The sequence below is a fragment of the Coregonus lavaretus genome, assembly GCF_964263955.1.
Source record: "Coregonus lavaretus genome assembly, chromosome: 2".
Classification (NCBI taxonomy): Eukaryota; Metazoa; Chordata; class Actinopteri; order Salmoniformes; family Salmonidae; genus Coregonus; species Coregonus lavaretus.
In genome coordinates this window covers 7,896,952-7,923,954 of record NC_139989.1, presented here as the reverse complement: position 1 = coordinate 7,923,954, position 27,003 = coordinate 7,896,952, and the positions used below count along the sequence as shown (strand labels likewise).

The 27,003-nt window shown below is 44.8% G+C and overlaps 1 protein-coding gene across 1 annotated transcript in view; it reads left to right on the top strand.

Moving 5' to 3' along the window:
- The window catches only part of LOC311099966 (receptor-type tyrosine-protein phosphatase mu-like), a gene marked incomplete at its 5' end in the record, with an annotated part of 135,228 nt that overhangs the window by 37,110 nt on the left and 71,115 nt on the right, over positions 1-27,003 (top strand). The window contains 3 exons of the mRNA XM_084140689.1: positions 16,493-16,809; positions 20,048-20,084; positions 23,050-23,124. Of these exons, the coding sequence (XP_083996815.1) occupies positions 16,493-16,809; positions 20,048-20,084; positions 23,050-23,124 (429 nt within the window). The remainder of the gene's footprint in view (positions 1-16,492; positions 16,810-20,047; positions 20,085-23,049; positions 23,125-27,003) is intronic.

Below are 27,003 nucleotides of genomic sequence, written 5' to 3'. Positions count from 1 at the left end.
AGGGGGGGAGGGGGAGAGAGGGGGAGGGAGAGAGAGGGGGGAGGGAGGGAGAGGGAGAGAGATGGGAGGGAGAGGGAGAGAGAGACCCTTTCTGTCATGATTGATTAAATATGTTCCTATATGTTTGCTTTGGCAATGTATGTGGTTACATTTTCCATGAATTTAAGAGAGGGAGGGAACAAGAGAAAGAGAAACAAATGGAATACTCTCCTCTATTGCTGGCCCAGATCCCTTGTTTCTCTCATTTCATGTTCATGTGGTCCTCTGTAGCTCAATTGGTAGAGCACGGCGCTTGTAACGCCAGGGTAGTGGGTTCGATCCCCGGGACCACCCATGCAAAAATGTATGCACACATGACTGTAAGTCGCTTTGGATAAAAGCGTCTGCTAAATGGCATATTATATATTATTATTATTCTTCTTCTCTCACCATCCCCCCGGGGGAGGTATCACATTTCCAATTGTCCTTCTGTTCTATCCATCCCCCCAGGGGAGGTATCACATTACCAATTGTCCTTCTGCTCTATCCATCCCCCCAGGGGAGGTATCACATGATCACTTGTCCTTCTGCTCTATCCATCCCCCCCCCCAGGGGAGGTATCACATGATCACTTGTCCTTCTGCTCTATCCATCCCCCCAGGGGAGGTATCACATGATCACTTGTTCTTCTGCTCTATCCATCCCCCCAGGGGAGGTATCACATGATCACTTGTCCTTCTGCTCTATCCATCCCCCCAGGGGAGGTATCACATGATCACTTGTCCTTCTGCTCTATCCATCCCCCCAGGGGAGGTATCACATGATCACTTGTACTTCTGTTCTATCCATCCCCCCAGGGGAGGTATCACATTACCAATTGTCCTTCTGTTCTATCCATCCCCCCAGAGGAGGTATCACATTACCACTTCTCCTCTCTCATGAAGGTAACCCCTTTTTTTTATAAATTCACAGAGGAAGAGGGTATTGTCCTCCTAGTGTTTTGTGTGGCGCGGTGTTGTGACAAAGAAAGTTGTACGCGGACAGGACATTTCGTCAGCCGTTAATTGTCAAGCAAATAACTGTCGGTCTCACGGTAATTTACCGTTAATTAACATAAACACATTTAGCATCTCCTATTGTCTAGCATACTCTGAGTTGTCCTTATGTTAGGTCCTGATGTGGCTATGCCAAATGGCTGTGGGCTACACTAGTTAATTTAGCAGACTTAGAATTCCGTGGCATTATTTTATATTATTTGAAAGTATGAAGAATACAATTGAACAAAGCTAAATAAAATATAAATATTTTCTCCAAACAATTTGAGGGAGTGCGCACATGCGGCTGTTCTGTGTTGAGCGGTTAACAAAGAAATAGGTACTCCTAAATGCATAATTTAGAGTTATTAATGTAACTTTAGTTGTTCTACAAACGTTGGGCTATCTGTTTTTTATTTTTAATACATTGTAAGGCTGCATGATGAGACTCTAATGTTGATCTGAAAAAAGTTGCGCAGGCTGTACACACTCCAATAGTCTCGCATTCACAGTTTGACAAGCACTTCTTTAATGCCTCGAATTTCACAGCGGCATCCTCTTTGTGGCCGTAATGCACCCTAAAAAATCCATGCTTTTTGCTGCCCGGAGTGCTGCGTTGTGCCCTTCTCCCTGAGTGTGCTGCGCAATCCGAAGCTACTCTCACTCACATGCCTCTCCATCATGTGATTGGGTCTTTCTCACAGGCTACAAGTGAAGACAGACACATCGGGGAATCAACTGCATGCGTCATTATCCAATTCCGAGGAGCGTATTGAAGATATTGGAAGAACTGTCCACATTTACTTTTCGTCAGCCAACAAGATGAGTAGGCCTAACGAACAGCAAAAGTACTACCCTATGTCAATCTACTATCCCCCATAGTACAAAAATCGACCTATTCTGTGCAGAAATAGATATTCCAAACACAGTCTGGGACAGTTGTGGGATGCAATAGATCCAAAATTAATATAACCACTAGCATTAAAAAACATTTTTTATGCAATGTGGCTGACGCAACAGATCAGAACGTTTAGCTTAAAATGTTGGCTATTTCTTTACATTATAAGTGCAGAAATGCGCACATGGTAGTAGGCTATAAGCTCAAATGTTCCATTAGCAGAAAACACCATTATCAAAAGTGACCGCAAATGCAATTATGCATGTAATGCTTTTATTATAAAGGTGCATTTTTATGGTGAAAATTATCTTCCCCAAACATGAAACTCACATGCTGCTTATGTATGCCTGTTAGGCTCTACACCCCTTGTAAAGCGGTTTAATGTGCTTAATTTTAAGAAGTTATTTTGCCACTTTATTTGTGATACAAACCTTATTAAAACATATAGGCCTATGAGCTAGGCTACATGAGGTGTGCAACTATGATGCGAAAAAGTCGCAAAAAAAAGGCTTTGTTTCTTATGCTGGGCATTATTTACAGGTGATAATATATAATTCACAACAAGTGATAGGCTAATATTGTCACCCAACAGACTATTCTTGATTTAATCTTGTCTTCACATATACTAAATAATATATGAGTGAAATTTGTTTTGATTTAGAATGGACCATTATCATGCACCTGTATCGAAACAGGGGCAGCGGGAAAAAATACATGTCATCTATGCACTTAAATGGAGGATGCTTTTCCCCGTGGTTTATTTTCATGCCAGCCAGGTAGGCTATACTCCTGTTGTAAATATAAGCAATGTGCTTAATATTAGGAAAGTTGAGAAATGGGATCCTAGTCTTTTTATTAGCGGTTTTCTGCCGCAATTGCATAGCCTATAGAAATGTTGCGCAACATGAGCTCATGGGCTCAAACAATGTGTAGGATTAGATTTTCGAATACATTTGCATTGATGTCACAGTGATTAGAGGAACAATAGAGTGCTGAGTACCAGGCAGTTAGCAAGTTTGGTAGGCTACTAACGACCAGCAGCGGCATCAGAGCTTGGAGAAGCCTAATTACCGTGACTCATCTCATGACTCGTAACAGCCGGTGTGGCGGTAATACGTCACCACAACAGCCCTAATTGTGACAATGGCAAGCAGGGGCCTCTGGGGGCCTCCACACCCCTGTGTCCCCACAGAACTCTCAATGTGTCAGCCTATCAGGCATAATGGCTGGTGTGGTGTAACCCTGGAGAGTGATACACGAGGGCTGAGCCCGGGTGTGAACTCAAGGGCCTCTGCCTCTGAAAACAAGGCTGTTGTTTCTGGGAGAGTTGGTTAAATGCCATGTGAGGATGCTCAGTCTCCCATGTCAGAGAAACTCCCCCCTTCCCCTATCCTCCCTCCTAAGAGGTCCAGTTCCTTCTGAACTGAATGTGTTTGCGTCAGGGGGCCTATACGTTCCCTGTCTCCCCACCATCTCCCCTTATCAGCTCATCTCCAACCCTCCTCTCTTCCCACCCTTTCCTATAACTCTGTCATACCTCCCTGGTCCAGGCTCCATCCACAGTGGGAGCCTCCTCAGCAAGTTTCCCTGAGATTTAAGTGACATTTAATCTGTGCAGCTTGGCCTCATTTGTGTAGACCTGGTCCTACTTTATGGAGGTGCCGATAAATAAGGGAGCAGGGAGACAGGTGGAGGCTACAGGGGGAGGAGTGCTGTCGATGCAGGCCTCAGGAGATGGGGCCATGCAGTCCCTCTATCCCTAAATCAGTCACAGAGTGGAGGGGCCAGTACTGGACTACTGCCTGAGGGGAGAGTTGGAGATAACTGAAAGGATAGTTTGGGAGGATCAATAGGGGTGGTGTCGCTGAGTTGAGACTAGCAAGGGAAAAAATAATGCAAAGTTAATTAGACCTCACTAGTCTCCTCCCTCTCTTCTTGCCTTTCCCTCCCTCATTCTGTTTTTTATTCTGTTCATTGTCTCCTCTCAAAGTCCCGGGTCACCATTGAGTCCATGCCAACGAGGAGGCTGTGTGTAATTGGTCTAGCGTCACGTGGGGCGCCACTCTGAAACGGAGCTGGCAGCGCGGCACAAGGAGCCCTAATTGGTGTCAGCTGAGGTTGCCCGACTGAAACAGGAACAAGTGTTTAGCTTTGTTGCCTCTACTGCCTCTCTCTCTACCTCCCTTCTCTCCCTTTCTGTCTACCTCACTTCTCTTTCTCTCTCTCTCTCTATCTCACTTCTCGTTCTCTCTCTCTCTCCTTCTCTACCTCCCCTCTTTTTTTTCTCACCACCTCCCTTCTCTCTCTCTCACCACCTCCCTTCTCTCTCTCTCTCTCTCTCTCACCACCTCCTCTGTCTCTCTCTCACCACCTCCATTTTCTCTCTCTCTCTCTCTCTCTCTCTCTCACCACCTCCCTTCTCTCTCTCTCTCACCAGGTGGTTGGTCTGAGTCGTTGGCTGTGGAATGTTTTCTCACCTTTCGTCTCTAAAAGCACACTGTCCCACTTATCTCCCTGCCTTTATAATGACTATGACCATGTTTACAGTCGCTTAGCTGTCTCTCTGCCGTGTTATGCTCCAATCGCTTCCTGGCTAAGTAGAACTAGTTCTCCATAGGCGTTTGTTCTTGGCTGAGTCTGCAATGGATGACTGTTGGGTCTCTAGGCCATGTAGAGGGCTAGCACCTATCAAAACAAATCACATTTTATTTGTCACATTCGCCGAATACAACAGGTGTAGACGTTACAGTGAAATGCTTACTTACAAGCCCTTAACCAACAATGCAGTTTTAAGAAAGAATACCTATAAAAAAAATTATAAAAAATAAAGAGCAGCAAACCTCCCTGCCTTTCCTGGACCTGTGTCAGCCACTAAAGACCGTCCCCCTTCCCAACCTCATTTGAATTCCTCTCAAAGATTTTTCTCTTTTCCCTGGGTAGCTACGGAGTGGCAAGTTAATAGCCTCACTTCTCTTTCTCTCTTTAAGTATCCTCATTGATTGTTGTGGATTGAATGTAGGAGAGTTAATTGAACGCTAAATAGCACTAGAACTACAAAAGTCAAAGAAAAAACAACAGTAGTCTGGCCATGATGTGATAGTTTTCAGGTGGTGTCTAAGCAGTTCCATCGCTCGCGGTAAAGCTAAGGCCAGAGGAGACTGAGGCCGATATTAAGCCCGCAGTGAGATCATGGAGACAGTTTTGCCATCAGCACTTTCCATCTTGGCTGAAGGAAAAATAAATGGTTATACTCATCTGCCAACGCCTTGCTTTAAATATGCAGCACTCCAATATATATTTTTTTCTTTGATAATCCTGATGGTTGTCCAATAAAGTCTGATATTTTAGCTGGGAAGAAGGAATAGATGAGTGGCAGCCATTTTATTCTGTATTGATGCACATTTCTCATGATTTTCTACCAAATCTCTGGACATTTACCAGTGCCCTGGGGGCACCGGGAGAGAAAAATATTTAATTAAGTGGGATTGTTTTTCTCAAAATGATATCTAGACTTTGCAGGTAGCCTTGGAGCAGCCATTTGTGCTGGGTTTTGTATTATTTATTGAAGATGCATCGTTCTTCTCCGGTTCTAGCCCCCGAGCGTCTGTTTTTCTCTGTTCACTGGCTGTGCCCAAAAAGCAGACACATTTTTCACCCCGGTAATTTGCAGAGAAAATATCAACTTTTGACCTGTTGTCTGGCGGTAAACAGAATAGTGCTTTATCATAGCATTATCATAAATAAGCTTTTACTGCAACCGCTGTTTATCGGTTTATGCTGCTTGTTTCATTCAGACATATAGGCATTATTTCCCTCGTTGGCATAATAGTACAAATGTAGGTTTCACTTATTATTTGTTGCTATTTCTTAGTCTGGATTTTCTTCTGAAGGGCTCAATTAGTTCCTATACTTTTAGCCTGATTGAACCAGACTGAATGCTACCCTCACCGCATAGCGTTCGGTGTGGTTTAGTCAGGCTATAATGTACTGTACCTTCACAGGGGGATCTCTTGGTTAGACCTATAATGGGTAAGAACAATGGGAGGCATCTGTCCCAGAGGCACAGTCACCTGGGATACCTGGTGGAGGGAGGGATAAATCACTGCGGTGACAGCCTCTTAAAGTAATGGCTGTCCTTTAAGGAGGCCCTAAATCTGTGACTTAATGTTCTCCTCACCTCCTCCTCTTCTCCCACTCTCCCACCTAGCTGCCCTCCTCTTCTCTCTCTTCTTCCTCCTTTCTCTTCTTCTTCATCATACTCATCCTCCACTCTCTCCACTCCTCTTCTTTTCCCTCCCTCTGTCTCTGTCCTGACCTTTGTTCTGTACAGGGTTCCTAATTAGCCCTCTTATTTCTCGCCGGCCTCTCTTCACCATAATTAATATTTTATTACATAGATTTTATCGTTAAATAGCGCTGCACCACGAGGGTTCGGAGGGCTCCAGAGAAAATCAGAAGGGAACTTATTGATGCTGGGGAAGTTATGTAAAGAGCTATACAGCTCAAAGAGCGGATGCGACTAGCGTATTCACAGGGACTTGCCCCAGCCACGTCGCGGACACCGACGTCTTGCTTCCGGACAAGCTAAACACCTTCTTCGCCCGCTTTGGGGATAATACACCGGCGCGGCCCGCTACCAAGGACTGTGGGCTCTCCTTCTCCCGTGGCCGACGTAAGACATTTAAGCGTGTTAACCCTCGCAAGGCTGCCGGCCCAGATGGCATCCCTAGCCGCGTCCTCAGAGCATGTGCAGTCCAGCTGGCTGGTGTATTTACGGACATATTCAATCTCTCCCTATCCCAGTCTGCTGTCCCCACATGCTTCAAGATGGCCACCATTGTCCCTGTACCCAAGAAAGCAAAGGTAACTGAACTAAATGACTGTCGCCCCGTAGCACTCACTTCTGTCATCATGAAGTGCTTTGAGAGTCTACCTTACCTGCCACCCTAGACCCACTTCAATTTGATTACCACCCCAATAGATCCACAGACGATGCAATCTCCATCACACTGCACAATGCCTTATCCCATCTGAACAAGAGGAATACCTATGTAAGAATGCTGTTCATTGACTATAGCTCAGCATTCAACACCATAGTACCCTCCAAGCTCATCATTAAGCTCCAGTCCCTGGGTCTGAACACTGCCACTTCGCTGATCCTCAACACTGGGTCCCCACAAGGGTGCATGCTCAGTCCCCTCCTGTACTCCCTGTTCACCCATGACTGCGTGGCCAAGCATTCCTCCAACTCAATCATCAAGTTTGCAGACGACACAACAGTAGTCGGTTTGATTACAAACAATGACAAGACAGCCTACAGGGAGGAGGTGAGGGCTCTGGGAGTGTGGTGCTTGGAAAATAACCGCTCACTCAACATCAACAAAACAAAGGAGATGATCGTGGACTTCAGGAAATAGCAGAGGGAACATCCCCCTGCGGTCTGCCCAACGCATCACCGGAGGCAAACTACCAGCCCTCCAGGACACCTACAGCACTCGATGTCACAGGAAGGCCAAAAAGATAATCAAGGACAACAACCACCCGAGCCACTGCCTGTTCACCCCGCTATCATCCAGAAGGCGAGGTCAGTACAGGTGCATCAAAGCTGGAACCGAGAGACTGAAAAGCAACTTCTATTTCAAGGCCATCAGACTGTTAAATAGACGACACTAGCACATTAGAGGCTGCTGCCTATATACAGTGGGGGAAAAAAGTATTTAGTCAGCCACCAATTGTGCAAGTTCTCCCACTTAAAAAGATGAGAGAGGCCTGTAATTTTCATCATAGGTACACGTCAACTATGACAGACAAAATGAGATGTTTTTCTTCCAGAAAATCACATTGTAGGATTTTTTATGAATTTATTTGCAAATTATGGTGGAAAATAAGTATTTGGTCAATAACAAACATTTCTCAATACTTTTATATACCCTTTGTTGGCAATGACACAGGTCAAAGGTTTTCTGTAAGTCTTCAAGGTTTTCACACACTGTTGCTGGTATTTTGGCCCATTACTCCATGCAGATCTCCTCTAGAACAGTGATGTTTTGGGGCTGTCGCTGGGCAACACGGACTTTCAACTCCCTCCAAAGATTTTCTATGGGGTTGAGATCTGGAGACTGGCTAGGCCACTCCAGGACCTTGAAATGCTTCTTACGAAGCCACTCCTTCGTTGCCCGGGCGGTGTGTTTGGGATCATTGTCATGCTGAAAGACCCAGCCACGTTTCATCTTCAATGCCCTTGCTGATGGAAGGAGGTTTTCACTCAAAATCTCACGATACATGGCCCCATTCATTCTTTCCTTTACACGGATCAGTCGTCCTGGTCCCTTTGCAGAAAAACAGCCCCAAAGCATGATGTTTCCACCCCCATGCTTCACAGTAGGTATGGTGTTCTTTGGATGCAACTCAGCATTCTTTGTCCTCCAAACACGACGAGTTGAGTTTTTACCAAAAAGTTCTATTTTGGTTTCATCTGACCATATGACATTCTCCCAATCCTCTTCTGGATCATCCAAATGCAAACTTCAGACGGGCCTGGACATGTACTGGCTTAAGCAGGGGGACACGTCTGGCACTGCAGGATTTGAGTCCCTGGCGGCGTAGTGTGTTACTGATGGTAGGCTTTGTTACTTTGGTCCCAGCTCTCTGCAGGTCATTCACTAGGTCCCCCCGTGTGGTTCTGGGATTTTTGCTCACCGTTCTTGTGATCATTTTGACCCCACGAGGTGAGATCTTGCGTGGAGCCCCAGATCGAGGGAGATTATCAGTGGTCTTGTATGTCTTCCATTTCCTAATAATTGCTCCCACAGTTGATTTCTTCAAACCAAGCTGCTTACCTATTGCAGATTCAGTCTTTCCAGCCTGGTGCAGGTCTACAATTTTGTTTCTGGTGTCCTTTGACAGCTCTTTGGTCTTGGCCATAGTGGAGTTTGGAGTGTGACTGTTTGAGGTTGTGGACAGGTGTCTTTTATACTGATAACAAGTTCAAACAGGTGCCATTAATACAGGTAATGAGTGGAGGACAGAGGAGCCTCTTAAAGAAGAAGTTACAGGTCTGTAAGAGCCAGAAATCTTGCTTGTTTGTAGGTGACCAAATACTTATTTCCCACCATAATTTGCAAATAAATTCATTAAAAATCCTACAATGTGATTTTCTGGAGAAAAAAAATCTCAATTTGTCTGTCATAGTTGATGTGTACCTATGATGAAAATTACAGGCCTCTCTCATCTTTTTAAGTGGGAGAACATGCACAATTGGTGGCTGACTAAATACTTTTTTCCCCCACTGTACATAGATTAGAAATCACTGGCCACTTTAATAGATGTAACACTAGTCACTTTAATAATGTTTACATATCTTTCATTACTCATCTCATATGTACAGTGGGGAGAACAAGTATTTGATACACTGCCGATTTTGCAGGTTTTCCTACTTACAAAGCATGTAGAGGTCTGTAATTTTTATCATAGGTACACTTCAACTGTGAGAGACGGAATCTAAAACAAAAATCCAGAAAATCACATTGTATGATTTTTAAGTTATTAGTTTGCATTTTATTGCATGACATAAGTATTTGATACATCAGAAAAGCAGAACTTAATATTTGGTATAGCAACCTTTGTTTGCAATTACAGAGATCATACGTTTCCTGTAGGTCTTGACCAGGTTTGCACACACTGCAGCAGGGATTTTGGCCCACTCCTCCATACAGACCTTCTCCAGATCCTTCAGGTTTCGGGGGTGTTGCTGGGCAATACGGACTTTCAGCTCCCTCCAAAGATTTTCTATTGGGTTCAGGTCTGGAGACTGGCTAGGCCACTCCAGGACCTTGAGATGCTTCTTACGGAGCCACTCCTTAGTTGCCCTGGCTGTGTGTTTCGGGTCGTTGTCATGCTGGAAGACCCAGCCACGACCCATCTTCAATGCTCTTACTGAGGGAAGGAGGTTGTTGGCCAAGATCTCGCGATACATGGCCCCATCCATCCTCCCCTCAATACGGTGCAGTCGTCCTGTCCCCTTTGCAGAAAACCATCCCCAAAGAATGATTTTTCCACCTCCATGCTTCACGGTTGGGATGGTGTTCTTGGGGTTGTACTCATCCTTCTTCTTCCTCCAAACACGGCGAGTGGAGTTTAGACCAAAAAGCTATATTTTTGTCTCATCAGACCACATGACCTTCCCCCATTCCTCCTCTGGATCATCCAGATGGTCATTGGCAAACTTCAGACGGGCCTGGACATGCGCTGGCTTGAGCAGGGGGACCTTGCGTGCGCTGCAGGATTTTAATCCATGACGGCGTAGTGTGTTACTAATGGTTTTCTTTGAGACTGTGGTCCCAGCTCTCTTCAGGTCATTGACCAGGTCCTTCCGTGTAGTTCTGGGCTGATCCCTCACCTTCCTCATGATCATTGATGCCCCACGAGTTGATATCTTGCATGGAGCCCCAGACCGAGGGTGATTGACCGTAATCTTGAACTTCTTCCATTTTCTAATAATTGCGCCAACAGTTGTTGCCTTCTCACCAAGCTGCTTGCCTATTGTCCTGTAGCCCATCGCAGCCTTGTGCAGGTCTACAATTGTATCCCTGATGTCCTTACACAGCTCTCTGGTCTTGGCCATTGTGGAGAGGTTGGAGTCTGTTTGATTGAGTGTGTGGACAGGTGTCTTTTATACAGGTAACGAGTTCAAACAGGTGCAGTTAATACAGGTAATGAGTGGAGAACAGGAGGGCTTCTTAAAGAAAAACTAACAGGTCTGTGAGAGCCGGAATTCTTACTGATTGGTAGGTGATCAAATACTTATGTCATGCAATAAAATGCAAATTAATTACTTAAAAATCATGCAATGTGATTTTCTGGATTTTTGTTTTATATTCCGTCTCTCACAGTTGAAGTGTACCTATGATAAAAATTACAGACCTCTACATGCTTTGTAAGTAGGAAAACCTGCAAAATCGGCAGTGTATCAAATACTTGTTCTCCCCACTGTATGCACTGTATTCTACTGTATCTTATCTATGCCGCCCTGCCATTGCACTTCCATATATTTATTTATATATTCTTAATTTCATTGCTTTACTTAGATTTGTGTTTATTGGGTATATGTTGTGAAATTGTTAGATATTACTTGTTAGATATTACTGCACTGTCGGAGCTAGAAACACAAGCATTTCGCTACACCCGCAATGACATCTGCTAAACACGTGTATGTGACCAATAAAATTTGATTTGATTTTATATTCCCAAACAGTTTGACAGAGCTAATCTCCAATGGATGTGGACTAAGCCGGGGGGAAATGTAATTAGTGAATATCGAATAGGCCCCACTATTTATAATGCAGCCTCCAGTTTGGAGAGCGCTCAACCCGACAAACTGTTATTTCCAAGACAAACATGTTGTTTCAGGGTTTTTTGATTGTGGGAAGTGGAGTTGGGACTCTGGAGCTTTCTCGGTTCTTGTTTGAAACTATTTTCTTCTAGAGATTCTGCTCAGGTGAAAGCAGATGGTTACTTCCTGGAAAGGTTAGAGGTCAGCTGAATTTGTTGTACGTTGTCTTTGCACCTCACTCCACCTTGAGTTCCACTTGACTGTGCTTGAGTAACACTCACGACAAACAGCCTTGAAGTTAGGTCAGCTTAACGTTATGCTCCATTTAAAAGTGACAAAACTGTCCAGAGGAGAAATTACAAAAACAGCAGATGCTCTCCTGTACACTAGAGCAACCCGGTTCAAGCTGGACAAATATTCCATTATGTTATATTATAAAACAGCATGGTTAGTTATAAGGACTGAGAAAATGAGATGAGTTATGATTGTTCATTTGCTTTTAATTATGGTTTGTTGGGCTGATGGCTTCAGATATTCTGTTTAGCCATAACATTTGATTAAATTAGCAATTTTGTCACATTAACCTTTTTGGGTTAGTTCATGCATAACAATCTCACTGAAATAAAGGATTATTTTGAGCTAATTACAGCAATTATAGTTATATTGTTGGAGTGTCACTGAAAGAGAACGGGGATCAAATCAGCAATATTCATGCTCATATTTAATGTTCATACTCATATTTAATATTCATGCTCATATTTAATATTCATACTCATATTTAATGTTCATACTCATTTTATGTTAACTTATTATGAAAGGTAGTATCTGCTCTTGAATTATCAGACTACGATTGCATATCTGTTCACACACCACAACCTTCAACCTCATTACCTGTGACGTTGGTCCATTTGCCCCAATGCAAACTCCCTTATCCTCTCTCCCGCTCTATTCTGTCTACAACCAGACTTTGATAAAGGAGAAGTGAGTGAGAAGAGTGTTTTGACCTTTTAGGTGTTTGAATTATTTACAGGACAAATAGTGGAGGCTTTCAGAGCTCATTTGTCTAGGTGCTGCTCTTTAGGAAGGAGAAAAGAAAGGCTGAATCGTTCCCTCTCATTTAGCTGCTTCTGTTCTGCTGTGTTGAGCTCCACTGTGTTCATGGACTAACACACACACACACACACACACACACACACACACACACACACACACACACACACACACACAGGACTAATATAGAGACACCTGGCTCCCTCCCTGCCTGCCTGGGCCTACTTGTCATTTCACCTCCATGTTCATTTGTTCCTTCCTTCCATCCCTCCCTGCCAATATCCCCATCTATTGCATTGGAAAAAGGCTATGGCTTTGGACTTGGGCTTACTTGATCCGACACCCGCATACTGAAAAAGTACTTCACCTCCCACCCAATCCTTATCCAGTTCCTATTAATATTGCCTATTGCCTCTGCCGCTTCCCAAGGCTTTCTACCCTGCTCTAATTTCTCACTAGGAAGCCTGGTTCAGGGTTGGATCATGGATGCTGATCTCTCCTCTTATAATAAACTTAATTCCTGACACGGAATAGGGGGCGCGCTAGTAGGAACCTTTTTCATATCATTATTATTTGGTGCACACTCACAGCCGCGCGCTCATCCCCAGCCGGTGTCAGGGGTTCAGTCGTCAAATATCCTGGCAGAGAGAGAGCGAGCCGGGAACCCTTGTACAGTTACCCCTTTTATTTCATGCCATTTAAATCCCTCCACATAGATGGGATATTGCCCGCCCGACTGCTATCGCTATAGCGCCCTGTAAATGAGATAGCGGTCTATTTCTCTGGGTTGCTAGGCTGCAGGCTTTACTGAGTTAATTAAAGCTGGGCTGCGTTCACTAAGTCAGAGAGAGAGAGGGAGAGAGAACCCCTTGCCAATACTAAAGCGTGTCACCACCTTCGCCAACCCCAAGTCTCTCTCATTCCAATGCTAACAGGTTTTTGCTTCTATTCAGTATAGTATATTATGGAAACCTATGGAGCATGTACTGTATAGAATACAAAAGCTCTCATTGCAAGGTTATACACTACATGATCAAAAGTATGTGGACACCTGAATGTCGAACATCTCATTCCAAAATCATGGGCATTAATATGGAGTTGGTCCCCCCATTTGCTGCTATAACAGCCTCCACTCTTCTGGGAAGGCTTTACACTAGATGTTGGAACATTGCTGCCATTCAGCTACAAGAGCATTAGTTAGGTCGGGCACTGATGTTGGGTGATTACGCCTGGCTCGCAGTCGGCGTTCCAATTCATCCCAAAGGTGTTCGATGGGGTTGAGGTCAGGGCTCTGTGCAGGCCAGTCAAGTTCTTCCACACCGATCTCGACAAACCATTTCTGTATGGAACTTACTTTGTGCACGGGGGCATTGTCATGCTGAAACAGGAAAGGGCCTTCCCCAAACTGTTGCCACAAAGTTGGAAACACAGAATCGTCTAGAATGTCATTGTATGCTGTAGCGTTAAGATTTCCCTTCACTGGAACTAAGGGGCCTAGCCCGAACCATTAAAAACAGCCCCAGACCATTATTCCTCCTCCACCAAACTTTACAGTTGGCACTATGCATTCAGGCAGGTAGTGTTCTCCTGGCATCCGCCAAACCCAGATTAGTCCATTGGACTGCCAGATGGCATGATTCATCACTCCAGAGAATGTGTTTCCACTGCTCCAGAGTCCACTTGTGGCGAGCTTTACACCCCTCCAGCCGACGCTTGGCATTGCACATGGTGATCTTAGGCTTGTGTGCGGCTGCTCGGTCATGGAAACCCATTTCATGAAGCTATCGACAAACAGTTATTGTGCTGACGTTCCTTCCAGAGGCAGTTTTGAACTCCGTAGTGAGTGTTGCAACCGAGGACAGACGGTTTTTACACACTTCAGCACTCGCCGGTTCCATTCTTTGAACCGTTGTTGCTCCTAGACATTTCCACTTCACAATAACAGCACTTACAGTTGACCGGGGCAGCTCTAGCAGGGCAGAAATTTGACGAACTGACTTGTTGGAAAGGTGGCATCCTATGATGGTACCAAGTTGAAAGTCACTGAGCTCTTCAGTAAGGCAATCTACTGCCAATGTTTGTCTATGGAGATTGCTTGGCTGTGTGCTCGATTTTATACACCTGTCAGCAATGGGTGTGGCTGAAATAGCCGAATCCACTAATTTGAAGGGGTGTCCACATATTTTTGTATATAATAGTGTATGTTAATGTTCAGTCATGCTTTCTCTTTTAACTAATTTTTTTGCATATGTTTTCTAATAAAAGGGTAGACTGCAGGACTTGAGGTTGCTTTTGAAAGTGTTTTCAGTGGAGAAACACAAACTGCAGCTCATGATGTAGACTATGCCCTCTGAACTAGTGGAAATGGGTTTCTGTCATTGTTAATTAACGTGTTCATATGTTTCTCAGGCTGGTTCTGTTTGGCGATTTCATTAATACACAATAATGGATTAAAGATACAACAAAGGAAAATCTAAATCTAGCAGGCAGAGATTTCTTTGATCCTTTCAGGTTTGAAAAGACGTGGCCTTGACATATATAATGATGGGCCATTAACAAAATAAAGACACAAATTAACCTGTGGACTTAACGTTCAGGTAACTGCCAAAATAATGGAAAACACTTGAGTAATGAGGGATACAAAGTATATTGAAAGCAAGTACTTCCACACAGGTGTGGTTCCTGAGTTAATTAAGCAATTAACATCCCATCACGCTTAGGGTCATGTATAAAAATGCTTGGCAGACCATTATTTTGGCTACCATGGCTATGCCCCCATAGCATGACAATGCTCCCATCCACAGGGCAGGAGTGGTCACTGAATGGTTTGATGAGCATGTAAACGATGTAAACCATACGCCATTGGCTGTCTCAGTCACCAGATCTCAACCCAATTGAACACTTATGGGAGATTCTGGAGTGGTGCCTGAGTCAGTGCTTTCAACCACCATCAACAAAACACCAAATGATGGAATTTCTCGTGGAAGAATGGTGTCACATCCCTCCAATAGATTTCCAGACAGTTGTAGAATCTATGCCAAGGTTCATTGAAGCTGTTCTGGCTCGTGGTGGCCCAACGCCCTATTAAGACACTTTGTTGGCGTTTCCATTATTTTTGGCATTTACCTGTAAATTATCCTCTGCCGAGTCCCCAACAACCGAATCTTCCGTTTTTCAGGGGAAATGGAAAGAGCGCCTGTGCTGCGACTTCCACTTTTGGACGTGAACAAGACGACACCACAGACTATCCATTATATTGACCAGATACGCCGCTCTAACAATTAAAAATGTCTTCAAAAATGGAAGGGAGGGACCATTCGAGCCAATGAGGGCAGATACGCGTATACAGTATGAAAATGTATGCACTCACTAACTGTAAATCGCTCTGGATAAGAGCGTCTGCTAAATGACTAAAATGTACAACAGGCACGACGATATCCACTAGTTACCACAGCCACAAAGTCAAAATGGGCGATATCGTAAAAATTAATGAAAGCAAAAATTAGCTTTCTTTGAGGTTAGGCATAAGGTTAGCAGTGTGGTTAGGGTTAGGTTTAAAATCACATTTTAAGAAGCGAAATTGTAGAAATAGGCGGGGTTTATGATTTTGTGGCGGTGGTAACTAGTGACGACCAGGCAGAACTCTGATGGTGTTTTTTCTCAAAGTTACCAAGATGTCATGTGTCCTACTTATATCAGTACACTCGTAACAACCTAATCATTACGTAACTTATATTCGATCAAATAAGCCACACAGTAAATAAGCCATATTTTTGTTTTATTTATTAACCAATATCGACACTCATTGACCTCCATATAAAAACTCTTTGCTTGGTGAGCGAAATAAACATAACAATTCCACCTGCTGGAGAAGAGGTTTTGGCTCAAGTTATGCCTCTCGCTTCGCCTCTTCCTCTCTGGCAACACTCCACCTTAACTCCTCCACATTTACTGGATTGGTTGAACAGTGCAGGAGAGAACCTCCCCCGACATGTATTATTATTATTTTTTCTTTCTCGTCAAGACCAGTATGTAGGGGATCTAGTTTCAGGCATTTCTTTTATGCCTGCTACGTTATGTTACCTGTGAAATGTAGTCCTATTTTACGAAAATTACAAGTCTTATTTTGATGGGCGTTTTTGGTGGGGGTTACTGGGAAGCACTTCATGAGAAATGTTGTTGTAAACAGGGCAAAATAAGTACATTTAATTGATTGGTCTTTCTTTTCCTCTTTCCCCGGCAGTAAGTACCAGGTGGTGGTGGAGGAAGAGCGCCCCCGACGGACACGGAGGGCGGCAGAGATCCTGCGCTGCTACCCGGTGCCCATCCACTTCCAGAACGCCACCGTGCTCAACTCACAGTACTACTTCACGGCCGAGCTGCCCATGGGCGACATCAAAACCCCGGTACCCTTCTGCATCGGAGACAATCGCACCTACAACGGCTACTGGAACGCCCCCCTCCTCCCCCACAAGAGCTACAGCATCTACTACCAGGCTGTCAGCACAGCCAATGGGGTGAGTGAGTGGGGAGATGTTGGGGTGGCGATTGGCTGCTGGGATATGTCCCAAATCAGAGGCTGCTTATTGATTGGTTGGCTTGACATGTCAGTCATAGCTCGTTCACACCCCACAACAAGGTTGGATGTGAAACTGATGCCTTTTAACTGTGTTATGCTTTTAACAGCTTTACAAAAACCCATTTTGAATTCATTTGCACCCATTGTTAATATCTGATAATGAACCACTTACCCTAAATAATCCTCATTGTGAAAAGAAAATGGCCCCTTATTTAAAAGCACCTGTAGAAAAATGACATTCATGTCGGTGTGGCATTATGGTACGTTATGTCGTCTGGATTGGTATTTTTAAGTGCGTTCTTTCTTGGTCATCTACATTTTGTCCCACGCCCTCACAGCCAGGGTTAACATGCTACAGTCCAACCTACCTGACCACTCTCATCTGCTGTCTCTTACTACTGTAGGAGACAGCACTGCCACCAAAAACATATGTAGTGAAATACTTACAGTACAGCCTCAATCCCAACAAAGTCAACTAAAGTCTAACCCACCACTCAAGTTCTATCACTTCCCCATTCACTGTGAAAACACCAGTCTGAAACGGAAAGTAAAGCAAACTGTACGAATGCAGAAAATTAGGATCAATGAACAGCCACAACAAGACTCTCCTTCAAGGCCTATTTGATAACCAATCCAGCATCATAATGGGCTATAACCCAGTATTCCAACCAACCCCATTACATCCCCCCCTCCTAACCGCTATAGTGCACTGTCAGTGGGAGAGTACAGCACAGCCAGAGGCCAGACAACCCTTTTATCAATGTCCTGCTGTTCAGATTGCACAAAATTCAAGTACGGCCATTCACAAATGCATTATTGACACTAAAAAAATAAATACAAAAATATCTGCCATCTCCCCATTTTTGAAATGCAAATAAATTATCCCTAATGAAAAGCCCATCCTTTTTCTTCCTCTCCTCTGCTCTCCTCCTCTCCTCTGCTCTCAACCTCGGGCCATTAGATCATTCACTGGCTCTAATTGGAGAAAGACTAGCCGGGGGGGTTGAGACTATGCTTGTCTCGTCTCGGTGCTCTGGTCTCACCTTCTGGTGGGGGAGCAGGGATCCACACTAACCCCCTAATGGAGGTCTGGGAGAGGAGCGGAGCGGGATGTTCCGCCGTCTGACTCCCACTAATGCTAATAGGGTGCTGTGGGGCGGTAGAGGAGCAGCTAGCGGTACTGCTGTGTGTGCTTGTGTGTGTGTAAGTCCACATTTCTATGTGAGTTTCTGATAATACACACACACATTACAGTTGAAGCCTCTGTGCTGACATTTTAAACAGGAGACAGTTTCCACACAAATTGCTGGGGTGGCTGGAGAGGAGATCAGTAGGCCCTGGGTCTCTCTTCTGAGGAGAGAGAGAGCGAGAGAGAGAGACTGAAAACATTTCCCGTTCCCCTCAGCCCTCTGGCCTCCGTTCAGATCAGAGAAAGGACACCAGCTTCCATGAGCCAGACTGGCACATTGGAGGGAAAACAGCATTCAATACTGAACTCAGACCTAACTGAAAATGGAGATATTCACATTTTGTTAGTTTAAACCAGGTATTCTAATCCTAGATTCTAAGTGATCCAAATCATTCTAAATAAACTACAGCCAGCTATTCCATTTACATGCCAGTATCTCGTTAAGTGCTGGTGATATTTGCCATATGGCAAGATCTGGTTTCAATGTCATCAAGCAGCCCTAGTAGACAAGTCTCTTCTTTTCGCTGCCTTGTTGCTCCAGAGCTTTCTCCTCTCCCTACCTGAGTCACACACTCACACCATCCTCCTGGTTGTTTTAATTATTCAGCGCACTCCACAGTTTAATTTGTCGTCTCCTCAATAATGCAATAAGCCACACAAGCATTTTGCTGTCATAAAACACGGGGGGATTTAAGCATAAGCCCCAAGTCACTTTCCTCGACCGCTTGAATATTAATGCGGCGTTGCTTTTCTGTGTTTGTTGGTTCCACGTTTGTAAGAAGAGCGAACGCAAAGCCGGGGTGGGGGTGGTAGAGCGTGTTTCAACAGTTATTAGGTTCCTAGTCACAGCTGTACTCTGTCCACCATCAACCTCCCCCTAATCCACCATCACAGGGTTTAGGAGACCCAACATGGTGATTTGCTGTACAGCTAGCTCCACTATAGACATTTTGAGGAGTGCACACCCACATCTAATGGATACTGTATGTGCATATGTTCCTGTGCATATCTCTGTGTACAGACTGTATGTGCCCACTTGTATGTGAGTGTGTGTGTGTGTGTGTGTGTGTGGAGCCTCAAGGTCGTGGTTGACTCTGGGTATAAAGTGTAGTGCAGACTAGTCTCTGACAGCTGGCTGCTAGATGCCAAGCGGAGGCGCTGATCCACAGCCTCTCTCTCTCTCCCCTCTGTTGTACACCCCAGTCTGTCTGAGCAGATTGGAACGAGCACAGCCTGACTGAGACTGAGAGGCAGCAGGTCCTACACAGCCTGACTGAGACTGAGAGGCAGCAGGTCCTACACAGCCTGACTGAGACTGAGAGGCAGCAGGTCCTACACAGCCTGACTGAGACTGAGAGGCAGCAGGTCCTACACAGCCTGACTGAGACTGAGAGGCAGCAGGTCCTACACAGCCTGACTGAGACTGAGAGGCAGCAGGTCCTACACAGCCTGACTGAGACTGAGAGGCAGCAGGTCCTACACAGCCTGACTGAGACTGAGAGGCAGCAGGTCCTACACAGCCTGACTGAGACTGAGAGGCAGCAGGTCCTACACAGCCTGACTGAGACTGAGAGGCAGCAGGTCCTACACAGCCTGACTGAGACAGCAGGTCCTACACAGCCTGACTGAGACTGAGAGGCAGCAGGTCCTACACAGCCTGACTGAGACTGAGAGGCAGCAGGTCCTACACAGCCTGACTGAGACAGCAGGTCCTACACAGCCTGACTGAGACTGAGAGGCAGCAGGTCCTACACAGCCTGACTGAGACTGAGAGGCAGCAGGTCCTACACAGCCTGACTGAGACAGCAGGTCCTACACAGCCTGACTGAGACTGAGAGGCAGCAGGTCCTACACAGCCCTGACAGCTACATATGTTGCAATTTGTTGTGACTGAGAACTGATGCCTTTTCCCCTCTTTGTCCCTCTTTCTTTGTCTTTCTCTCTTTCTCTCTCTCCTCTGTTTCTTTCTTTTTTTCTCCCCTCGCAGGAGACCAAAATCGATTGTGTACGAGTGGCCACTAAAGGTAGGACTGGTCCCGTTGCATGAAAGTAATCTACCCACCGTTGATTGAAATTTGTTTCCCCTCTCTCTATCACCCACACACACACACACCCACACACACACACACCCACACACACACACACACACACACACACACACACACACCTGAATGTTGCCAAGGTTTGTTTTGGCGCGACCACAGGACTATAACGCTCTACGCAGCTTTTCTTATTATCGGCTACTCATGCTTTTTAGAGACTAATGTTTGCTCATTGGCCACTCACCTTGTTTCCTCTCACTCAATTTGATAGTGTACTTGTGTAAAGTGTTAAGTCGTAAGCATTGGGCATTTTCCTATTAACAATGTCCTCTACGCAAAAGCTTTAAGCACACAACATTAAGCACACAACAGTAGCAGATAAAGTTTTAAGTAATATATACACTACCGGTCAAATGTTTTAGAACATCTACTCATTCAAGGGTTTTTCTTTATTTTTACTATTTTCTACGTTGTAGAATATTAGTGAAGACATCAAAACTATGAAATAACACATATGGAATCATGTAGTAACCTTCAAATAGCCACCCTTTGCCTTGATGACAGCTTTGCACACTCTTGGCATTCTCTCAACCAGCTTCATGAGGTAGTCTCCTGGAATGCATTTCAATTAACAGGTTTGCCTTCTTAAAAGTAAATCTGTGGAATTTCTTTCCTTCTTAATGCGTTTGTGCCAATCAGTTGTGTTGTGACAAGGTAGGGGGGAGGGAGGGGGGGGTATACAGAAGATAGCCCTATTTGGTAAAAGACCAAGTCCATATTCTGGCAAGAACATCTCAAATAAGCAAAGAGAAACGACTGTCCATCATTACTTTAAGACATGGTCAGTGAATACGGAACATTTCAATAACTTTGAAAGTTTCTTCAAGTGCTATGATGAAACTGGACCATATGCTCAGCATATGTGGGACCTCCTTCAAGACTGTTGGAAAAGCATTTCAGGTGAAGCTGGTTGAGAGAATGCCAAGAGTGTGCAAAGCTGTCATCAAGGCAAAGGGTGGCTATTTGAAGAATCTCAAATATAAAATATATTTTGATTTGTTTAACACTTTTTTGGTTACTGCATGATTCCATATGTTGTTTCATAGTTTTGATGTCTTCACTATTATTCTACAATGCAGAAAATAGTAAAAATAAAGAAAAACCCTTGAATGAGTAGGTGTGTCCAAACTTTTGACACTATATATATATATATATATATATATATATATATATATATATTTTTTTATATATATTTTTTATTTACCCCCTTTTTCTCCCCAAGTTCGTGATTATGGTCTTGTCTCATCGCTGCAACTCCCACACGGGCTTGGGAAGGTCGAGTCATGCATCCTCCGAAACATGACCCGCCAAGCCGCGCTTCTTAACACCTGCTCGCTTAACCCGGAACCAGCTGCACCAATGTGTCGGAGGAAACACCGTTCAACTGACGACCGAAGTCAGCCTACAGGTGCCCGACCCGCCACAAGGAGTCGCTAGAGCACGATGAGCCAAGTAAAGCCCCCCGGCCAAACCCTCCCCTAACCCGGACGACGCTGTGCCAATTGTGCGCCGCCCGGTCACCCCAGGATCGAACCCCAGGCTGTAGTGACGCTGCAGTATACAGTCAAATTAGTGTGTTTGTCTTTTTTCTAACAGAACCAAAAAACACCCACCAAAATAAAAGAAGTTTCCACTCTAAAAACTTGGCCAGTAACCTGTCCATTTGTCAGTATCACACCCACCAGTATGGTAGTTGGATATGCCTTGTATAGTGCTAGTAGCCTCCAGGCCATAGGACTGAGCTTGGCTAGCCAAAAGGCATGCGCCCAAACTTTCACAAACCGCCTCCCCCAACATAGGAAAGGGAAAACATTTAGATTGCCAGCAGATGGTCCAAGTTCTCATTGCCCCCCCCCCCCCCCCCCCCCATATTGGATTCCAGTGGCGCTACTTAGCAAGCCGCACTGTCCACTTACTAGCACTAGCCAGGCATTGGTGCTCCGCTGCACTGCAATGTAATTGTGTACAGATGGTAGATAATCTATTTGCCATACTACATGCCATCTCTTTCTCAAGGTGCCAAGACTGGGCTATAATGCTATATGCTAATGAGCGCTATCTCCTGTATCTTTTCCAACCCTTTTTAGCCGCGGATGCTAAACAAGTTAGAATTTTCAAATCCCCCTTTTTCCCATCATAGATTATGAAAGGACTGTTTTTATGCTTTTTTCTTTTTTTCATTGCTTTCGCTATCGTTTATGGCATTTTAATCTGTTTTTTTATTGGACCTGAGCGTTGTCACTTTAAGAGTAGCATCTGCTAATAGGTTCAGTGACTCTTGGGGTACTTGCCAGTCATAGTGGTGGCAGCCAATCAGATCCCCCGAGGGGGTTGTGGTGCGAGACAAACTGCCCATACAGAAGGCCATAAGCATGACAGTGAACTGAATATTGAGGAGATTAGCGGCTCTAGCAGAATGTTTATATCCAGTCCCATATCTCTAGAATGGCTCCCTCAGGTTTGTATGAAAGGCCTGTGTTAGTTCCCTCATGGTGTTCACGAGTACAAAACACAAACAAGTCATCAACCAAGCTTCTGCAGTGGTCCTCTGTAGCTCAGCTGGTAGAGCACGGCGCTTGTAACGCCAAGGTAGTGGGTTCGATCCCCGGGACCACCCATACACAAAAAAATTATGCACGCATGACTGTAAGTCGCTTTGGATAAAAGCGTCTGCTAAATGGCATATTATATTATTATTACTAATGTATAGAAACAAAACCGTTACTTAACAAATGCAAAGCTTGTGAACGATACAGTATGTCATCTTCTGTTCCTCCCTGTGAGAGGTCTCTCTCTCTCTGTCTGAGTCTATTGGCTTCAGCCTTGCCCTCTTCTTCTTCTCTCCTTCCTGCATGTTGGCCTGGAACAACTTCTTCTTTTGCCTTAGCCGCCATAATCGTGACTCAGCTCACCACTCCCTACATACGCATCGCCCCCGCGGCTGGCGACAACCAACTAACAGGTCAGACCACAACTACTACTGCCCAGCTCTCTCCTCTCATGACATGTGGATCTGTGTGTGTGTGTGTGTGTGTCTGGATCCATGACCTTGTGTGTCTGTGTTTGTGCCTTATAACTTTTTATAACCGCTATATCTGTTTGTGTTACATTGTGTAGCGTGTCTATTTAAGTGTTTAAAAACCAGGATGTGCACTGACACGTGTTGTTTGGGAGACCGTCAATGGTTAACTAGGTTACCAGATATGTTGATTCCTGCCATAGAGCTGACTTAATATTCATACCCGCCATTCGGTCAGTATTCATCGTATTTATATCCTACAGATAGTGTTACAAGGGGTTTGGTACCTGGAACACCTGTTTGTGTTGCAAAAACATAGAATTACATTTTCATTCAAGGGTGATGTACGAGTTGAGCGGGCGGAAAAAAATATCAATATGGGCCTCGGGAAGCCAGCAATAAACAGAGAAGCTGCGCACTGGCACGACAAAGCGGTCCTGCTTAACCTGCTGTCAGAAAATTAAATTTAAATATTTACCAGGCAGCTGCAGCATCAAAGGAAAGATGAAAACTTTCCGACTTCTGTTTATACAAGAAGCCAAACGATTCTCCCCAGTCTCACACAGTCAGACACTGTGAAATGCAAAATGTTCTCCTGTAAAAGTAAAATATTTAACCATTGGATGTTTTTTGCTTGTAAAGCGTCACAGGGAATGAACAGGATTTGAGAGGTAGAAAGGGGGTTATTCGGAGGACACAATGTCAAAAGTACTGATGGAAAAGACAAATTGTTACAATATGCAACACCGTTTGACACTTACAATTTTCAGTTTCCACCAAAAGTTACGATACTCAACCAACTTTTGCAGTTAACGTGTATTAGGGTTGTCACGATGCCAGAATCGCGATACTAGGATACCTGATTTTCCCGTGGCAAAAATGGAAACACAAAGCAGACTGAACTCTTTGGTCCTTTAAATACCTACTGTATGTAACATATTGTGTGCTATAGCTCTGGGTGACAATATAAGGCTGGTCGTTTCCAACAGTAGGACTGTTTTCCTCAGGAAATTTAGTCCACTTCATGTTTTATTTCCTTGCTACGATACCTTTGAGTATCGAGATACTGGTATCGTGGCAACCCTAATGTATTTATAATTACTTATCAAAGCATGAGTCCGATACAGCTAGTTTCAGTACAGGCTGGATGGACAACAACATCAACAACATCGGTTTGGTCTCTAGATAGCAGTGACCTGTCGGGGGTCGTTAAATATAATTTGTTTTATTTACAGTGTCCTGGGGACATGTGGAGCTGAAAGCAGTGGAGGCCGCTGTGTGTTGTTAACCAGCTGTTGCAGTGTTTCAGGCCTTGACGTTGACACTCCCTCCTACACAGCGCTACCGAGACCACAATATCCTCCAAGCACCTCGCTTAGTTTGAGTTTCACATGAAACGGCTACGCGGAAAGCCCAAAAGCTCTACTGCCTTCTTCAAAGCCGGAGATATCTGCCGTTTAAACTTAAAAATAACTAGTGTTTTCTGTCTCTCTGGGCATTCGGTTTTCTAATGACCCATAAACAGAGATGTCAAGGAGAGAATTTGAAGTAGAAAAGCTTGGAGTGAAAGTTAATAGTTGAAAAGTCCAACACAGCTGGAGTTTTTTTTACATTTCCCAAACACAAACTGGAGATGGCAAGGGAGTCAATCTGACCTTGACTGTTCTGTCTTTTAGTTTAGGAATATATTTAAAACCTCTGTTCTCATGTAAACGACTGTTTTCTATATTTTTGCCCACACAAGGTCTACCTTAAACTGAGTGTACAAAACATTAGGAACACCTGCTCTTTCCATGACAGACTGACCAGATTAATCCAGGTTAAATCTATGATCTCTTATTGATGTCACTTGTTAAATCAACTTAAATCAGTCTAGATGAAGGGGAGGAGACAGGTTAAAGAAGGATTTTAAAGCCTTGAGACATTTGAGACATGGATTGTGTATGTGTGCCATTCAAAGGGTGAATGGGCAAGACAAAAGATTGAAGTGCCTTTGAACAGGGTATGGTAGTAGGTGCCAGGCACGCTGGTTTGAGTGTATCATGAACTGAAACGCTGCTCGGCTTTTCACGCTCAACAGTTTCCTGTGTGTATTAAGAATTGTCCACCACCCAAAGGACATCCAGCCAACCTGACAAAACTGTGGGAGACATTGGATCTAACGAATTGATGCTGTTCTGAGGGCAAAAGGGGGTGCAGCTCCATATTAGGAAGGTGTTCCTAATGTTTTGTACATTCAGTGTATAACAGAGTCAGAAGTCCATCTTTGGTTTTATCTAGTGGTATTCACAATATATGGAATAACGGATTAATTGGGAGCAGACATTCTAAGAGACTGCGTGCCTGGTAGGTGAATGCTGATGACTGTCTGTCCCCCTCTGGACCCAACATCTCATTCAAGGTGGTCAACCAAGTCCACCTTGGTGTAGAACCTTGAGGGCGGCTGACCGTATGACTCTGGAGCATGTGTCAAACTCATTCCACAGAGGGCTGAGTGTCTGCGGCGGGTTTTCGCTCCTCCCTTGTACTTGATTGATGAAATAAGGTCACTGATCAGTAAGGAACTCTCCTCACCTGGTTGTCTAGGGCTTAACTGAAAGGAAAAAACTAAAACCTGTGGACAAAGGCCTTCCATGGAATGAGATTGACACCCCCTTCTCTAGAGAGTGATCGGTGTGTTACACATACTCTCACAGACTGCTGAATGGTCACCTCTCTCTCCTAGGCCCTCTGTCCTACAGGCCTGCCCTCTCCTCTCTCCCCTCACTTCACCCAGACTCACCCTTTGGAGTAAAACACAAATTCCCACTGCGGAATGAGCCCCCCGCTTGCCGGCCCTCCTATCCGTCACTGCGGTAACAACGATAGGCACACAAGCTGCGGGTGATGGATGTTGTCACCCTTTGATTGAAAAAGTGGCACTGGCAGGGAGGAATAGATTCGGGGGCCGGGGCGAATTGGAACGGCGTGTCCCGACTATTTTTCATCCCGAACTCATTTAGCGCGGGGAAATGGATATTTCATCGGGCCGCGGGTTGACGTTCCATCACATTATACAGTAAACAGGAGAGCAGGAGGCTCCTTCTCTCTTTCTGTCTCACTCCATCTCTTTCTATCCCTCCTCTTTCTCTCCCCTCCCTCTCTCTTTCTGTCTCTCTCTCCTTCCTTTCCTCCTCTCTCTCCCTCCCTTAGATGAGGGGAAGGCCCCAGTACTAGTGTTACACAGTGGCTCTGCTGCGAGGGGCCTGGTTATCTGATTGGAGCAGATATTAAATTCCCTGGCCATCGGTGTGATCACCCGTCACTGCCTACTTTGGGAATAAATTGCCCCCAAGGAAGTAGTCCCCCTCTCACTTTTCTTGTCTGTCCACCGCCATTCACCATGCTACAGTGACCCGTGTAGCTCAGTTGGTAGAGCATGGCGATTGCAACGGCAGGGTTGTGGGTTCGTTTCCCACGGGGGGCCAGTATAAAAATAAAAACACGTATGCACTCACTAACTGTAAGTCGCTCTGGATAAGAGCGTCTGCTAAATGACTGAAATTTTTTAATTTACAGTGGACAACACAGATTTGAATATCCAAAGGCAAGAGAGGCAACGTGCACATTGTGTCGTCCAAAGACAATGGGTGTGTAAAAACGCACGGTTAATGAGTTTATCTGGCACTCTCAGGTGCAGGTGCAGGAGCTGAGGCGAGTGCAAATGACTGCTTCATTTAGGGATGGAAGGAGGGAGGAATGGATGGAGGGAGGGAAATAAGGTAGTGCATAAGCAGGTCATCCCAGGAGGGTGGCTGGAGGACAGACAGGGAGTGCACGGGG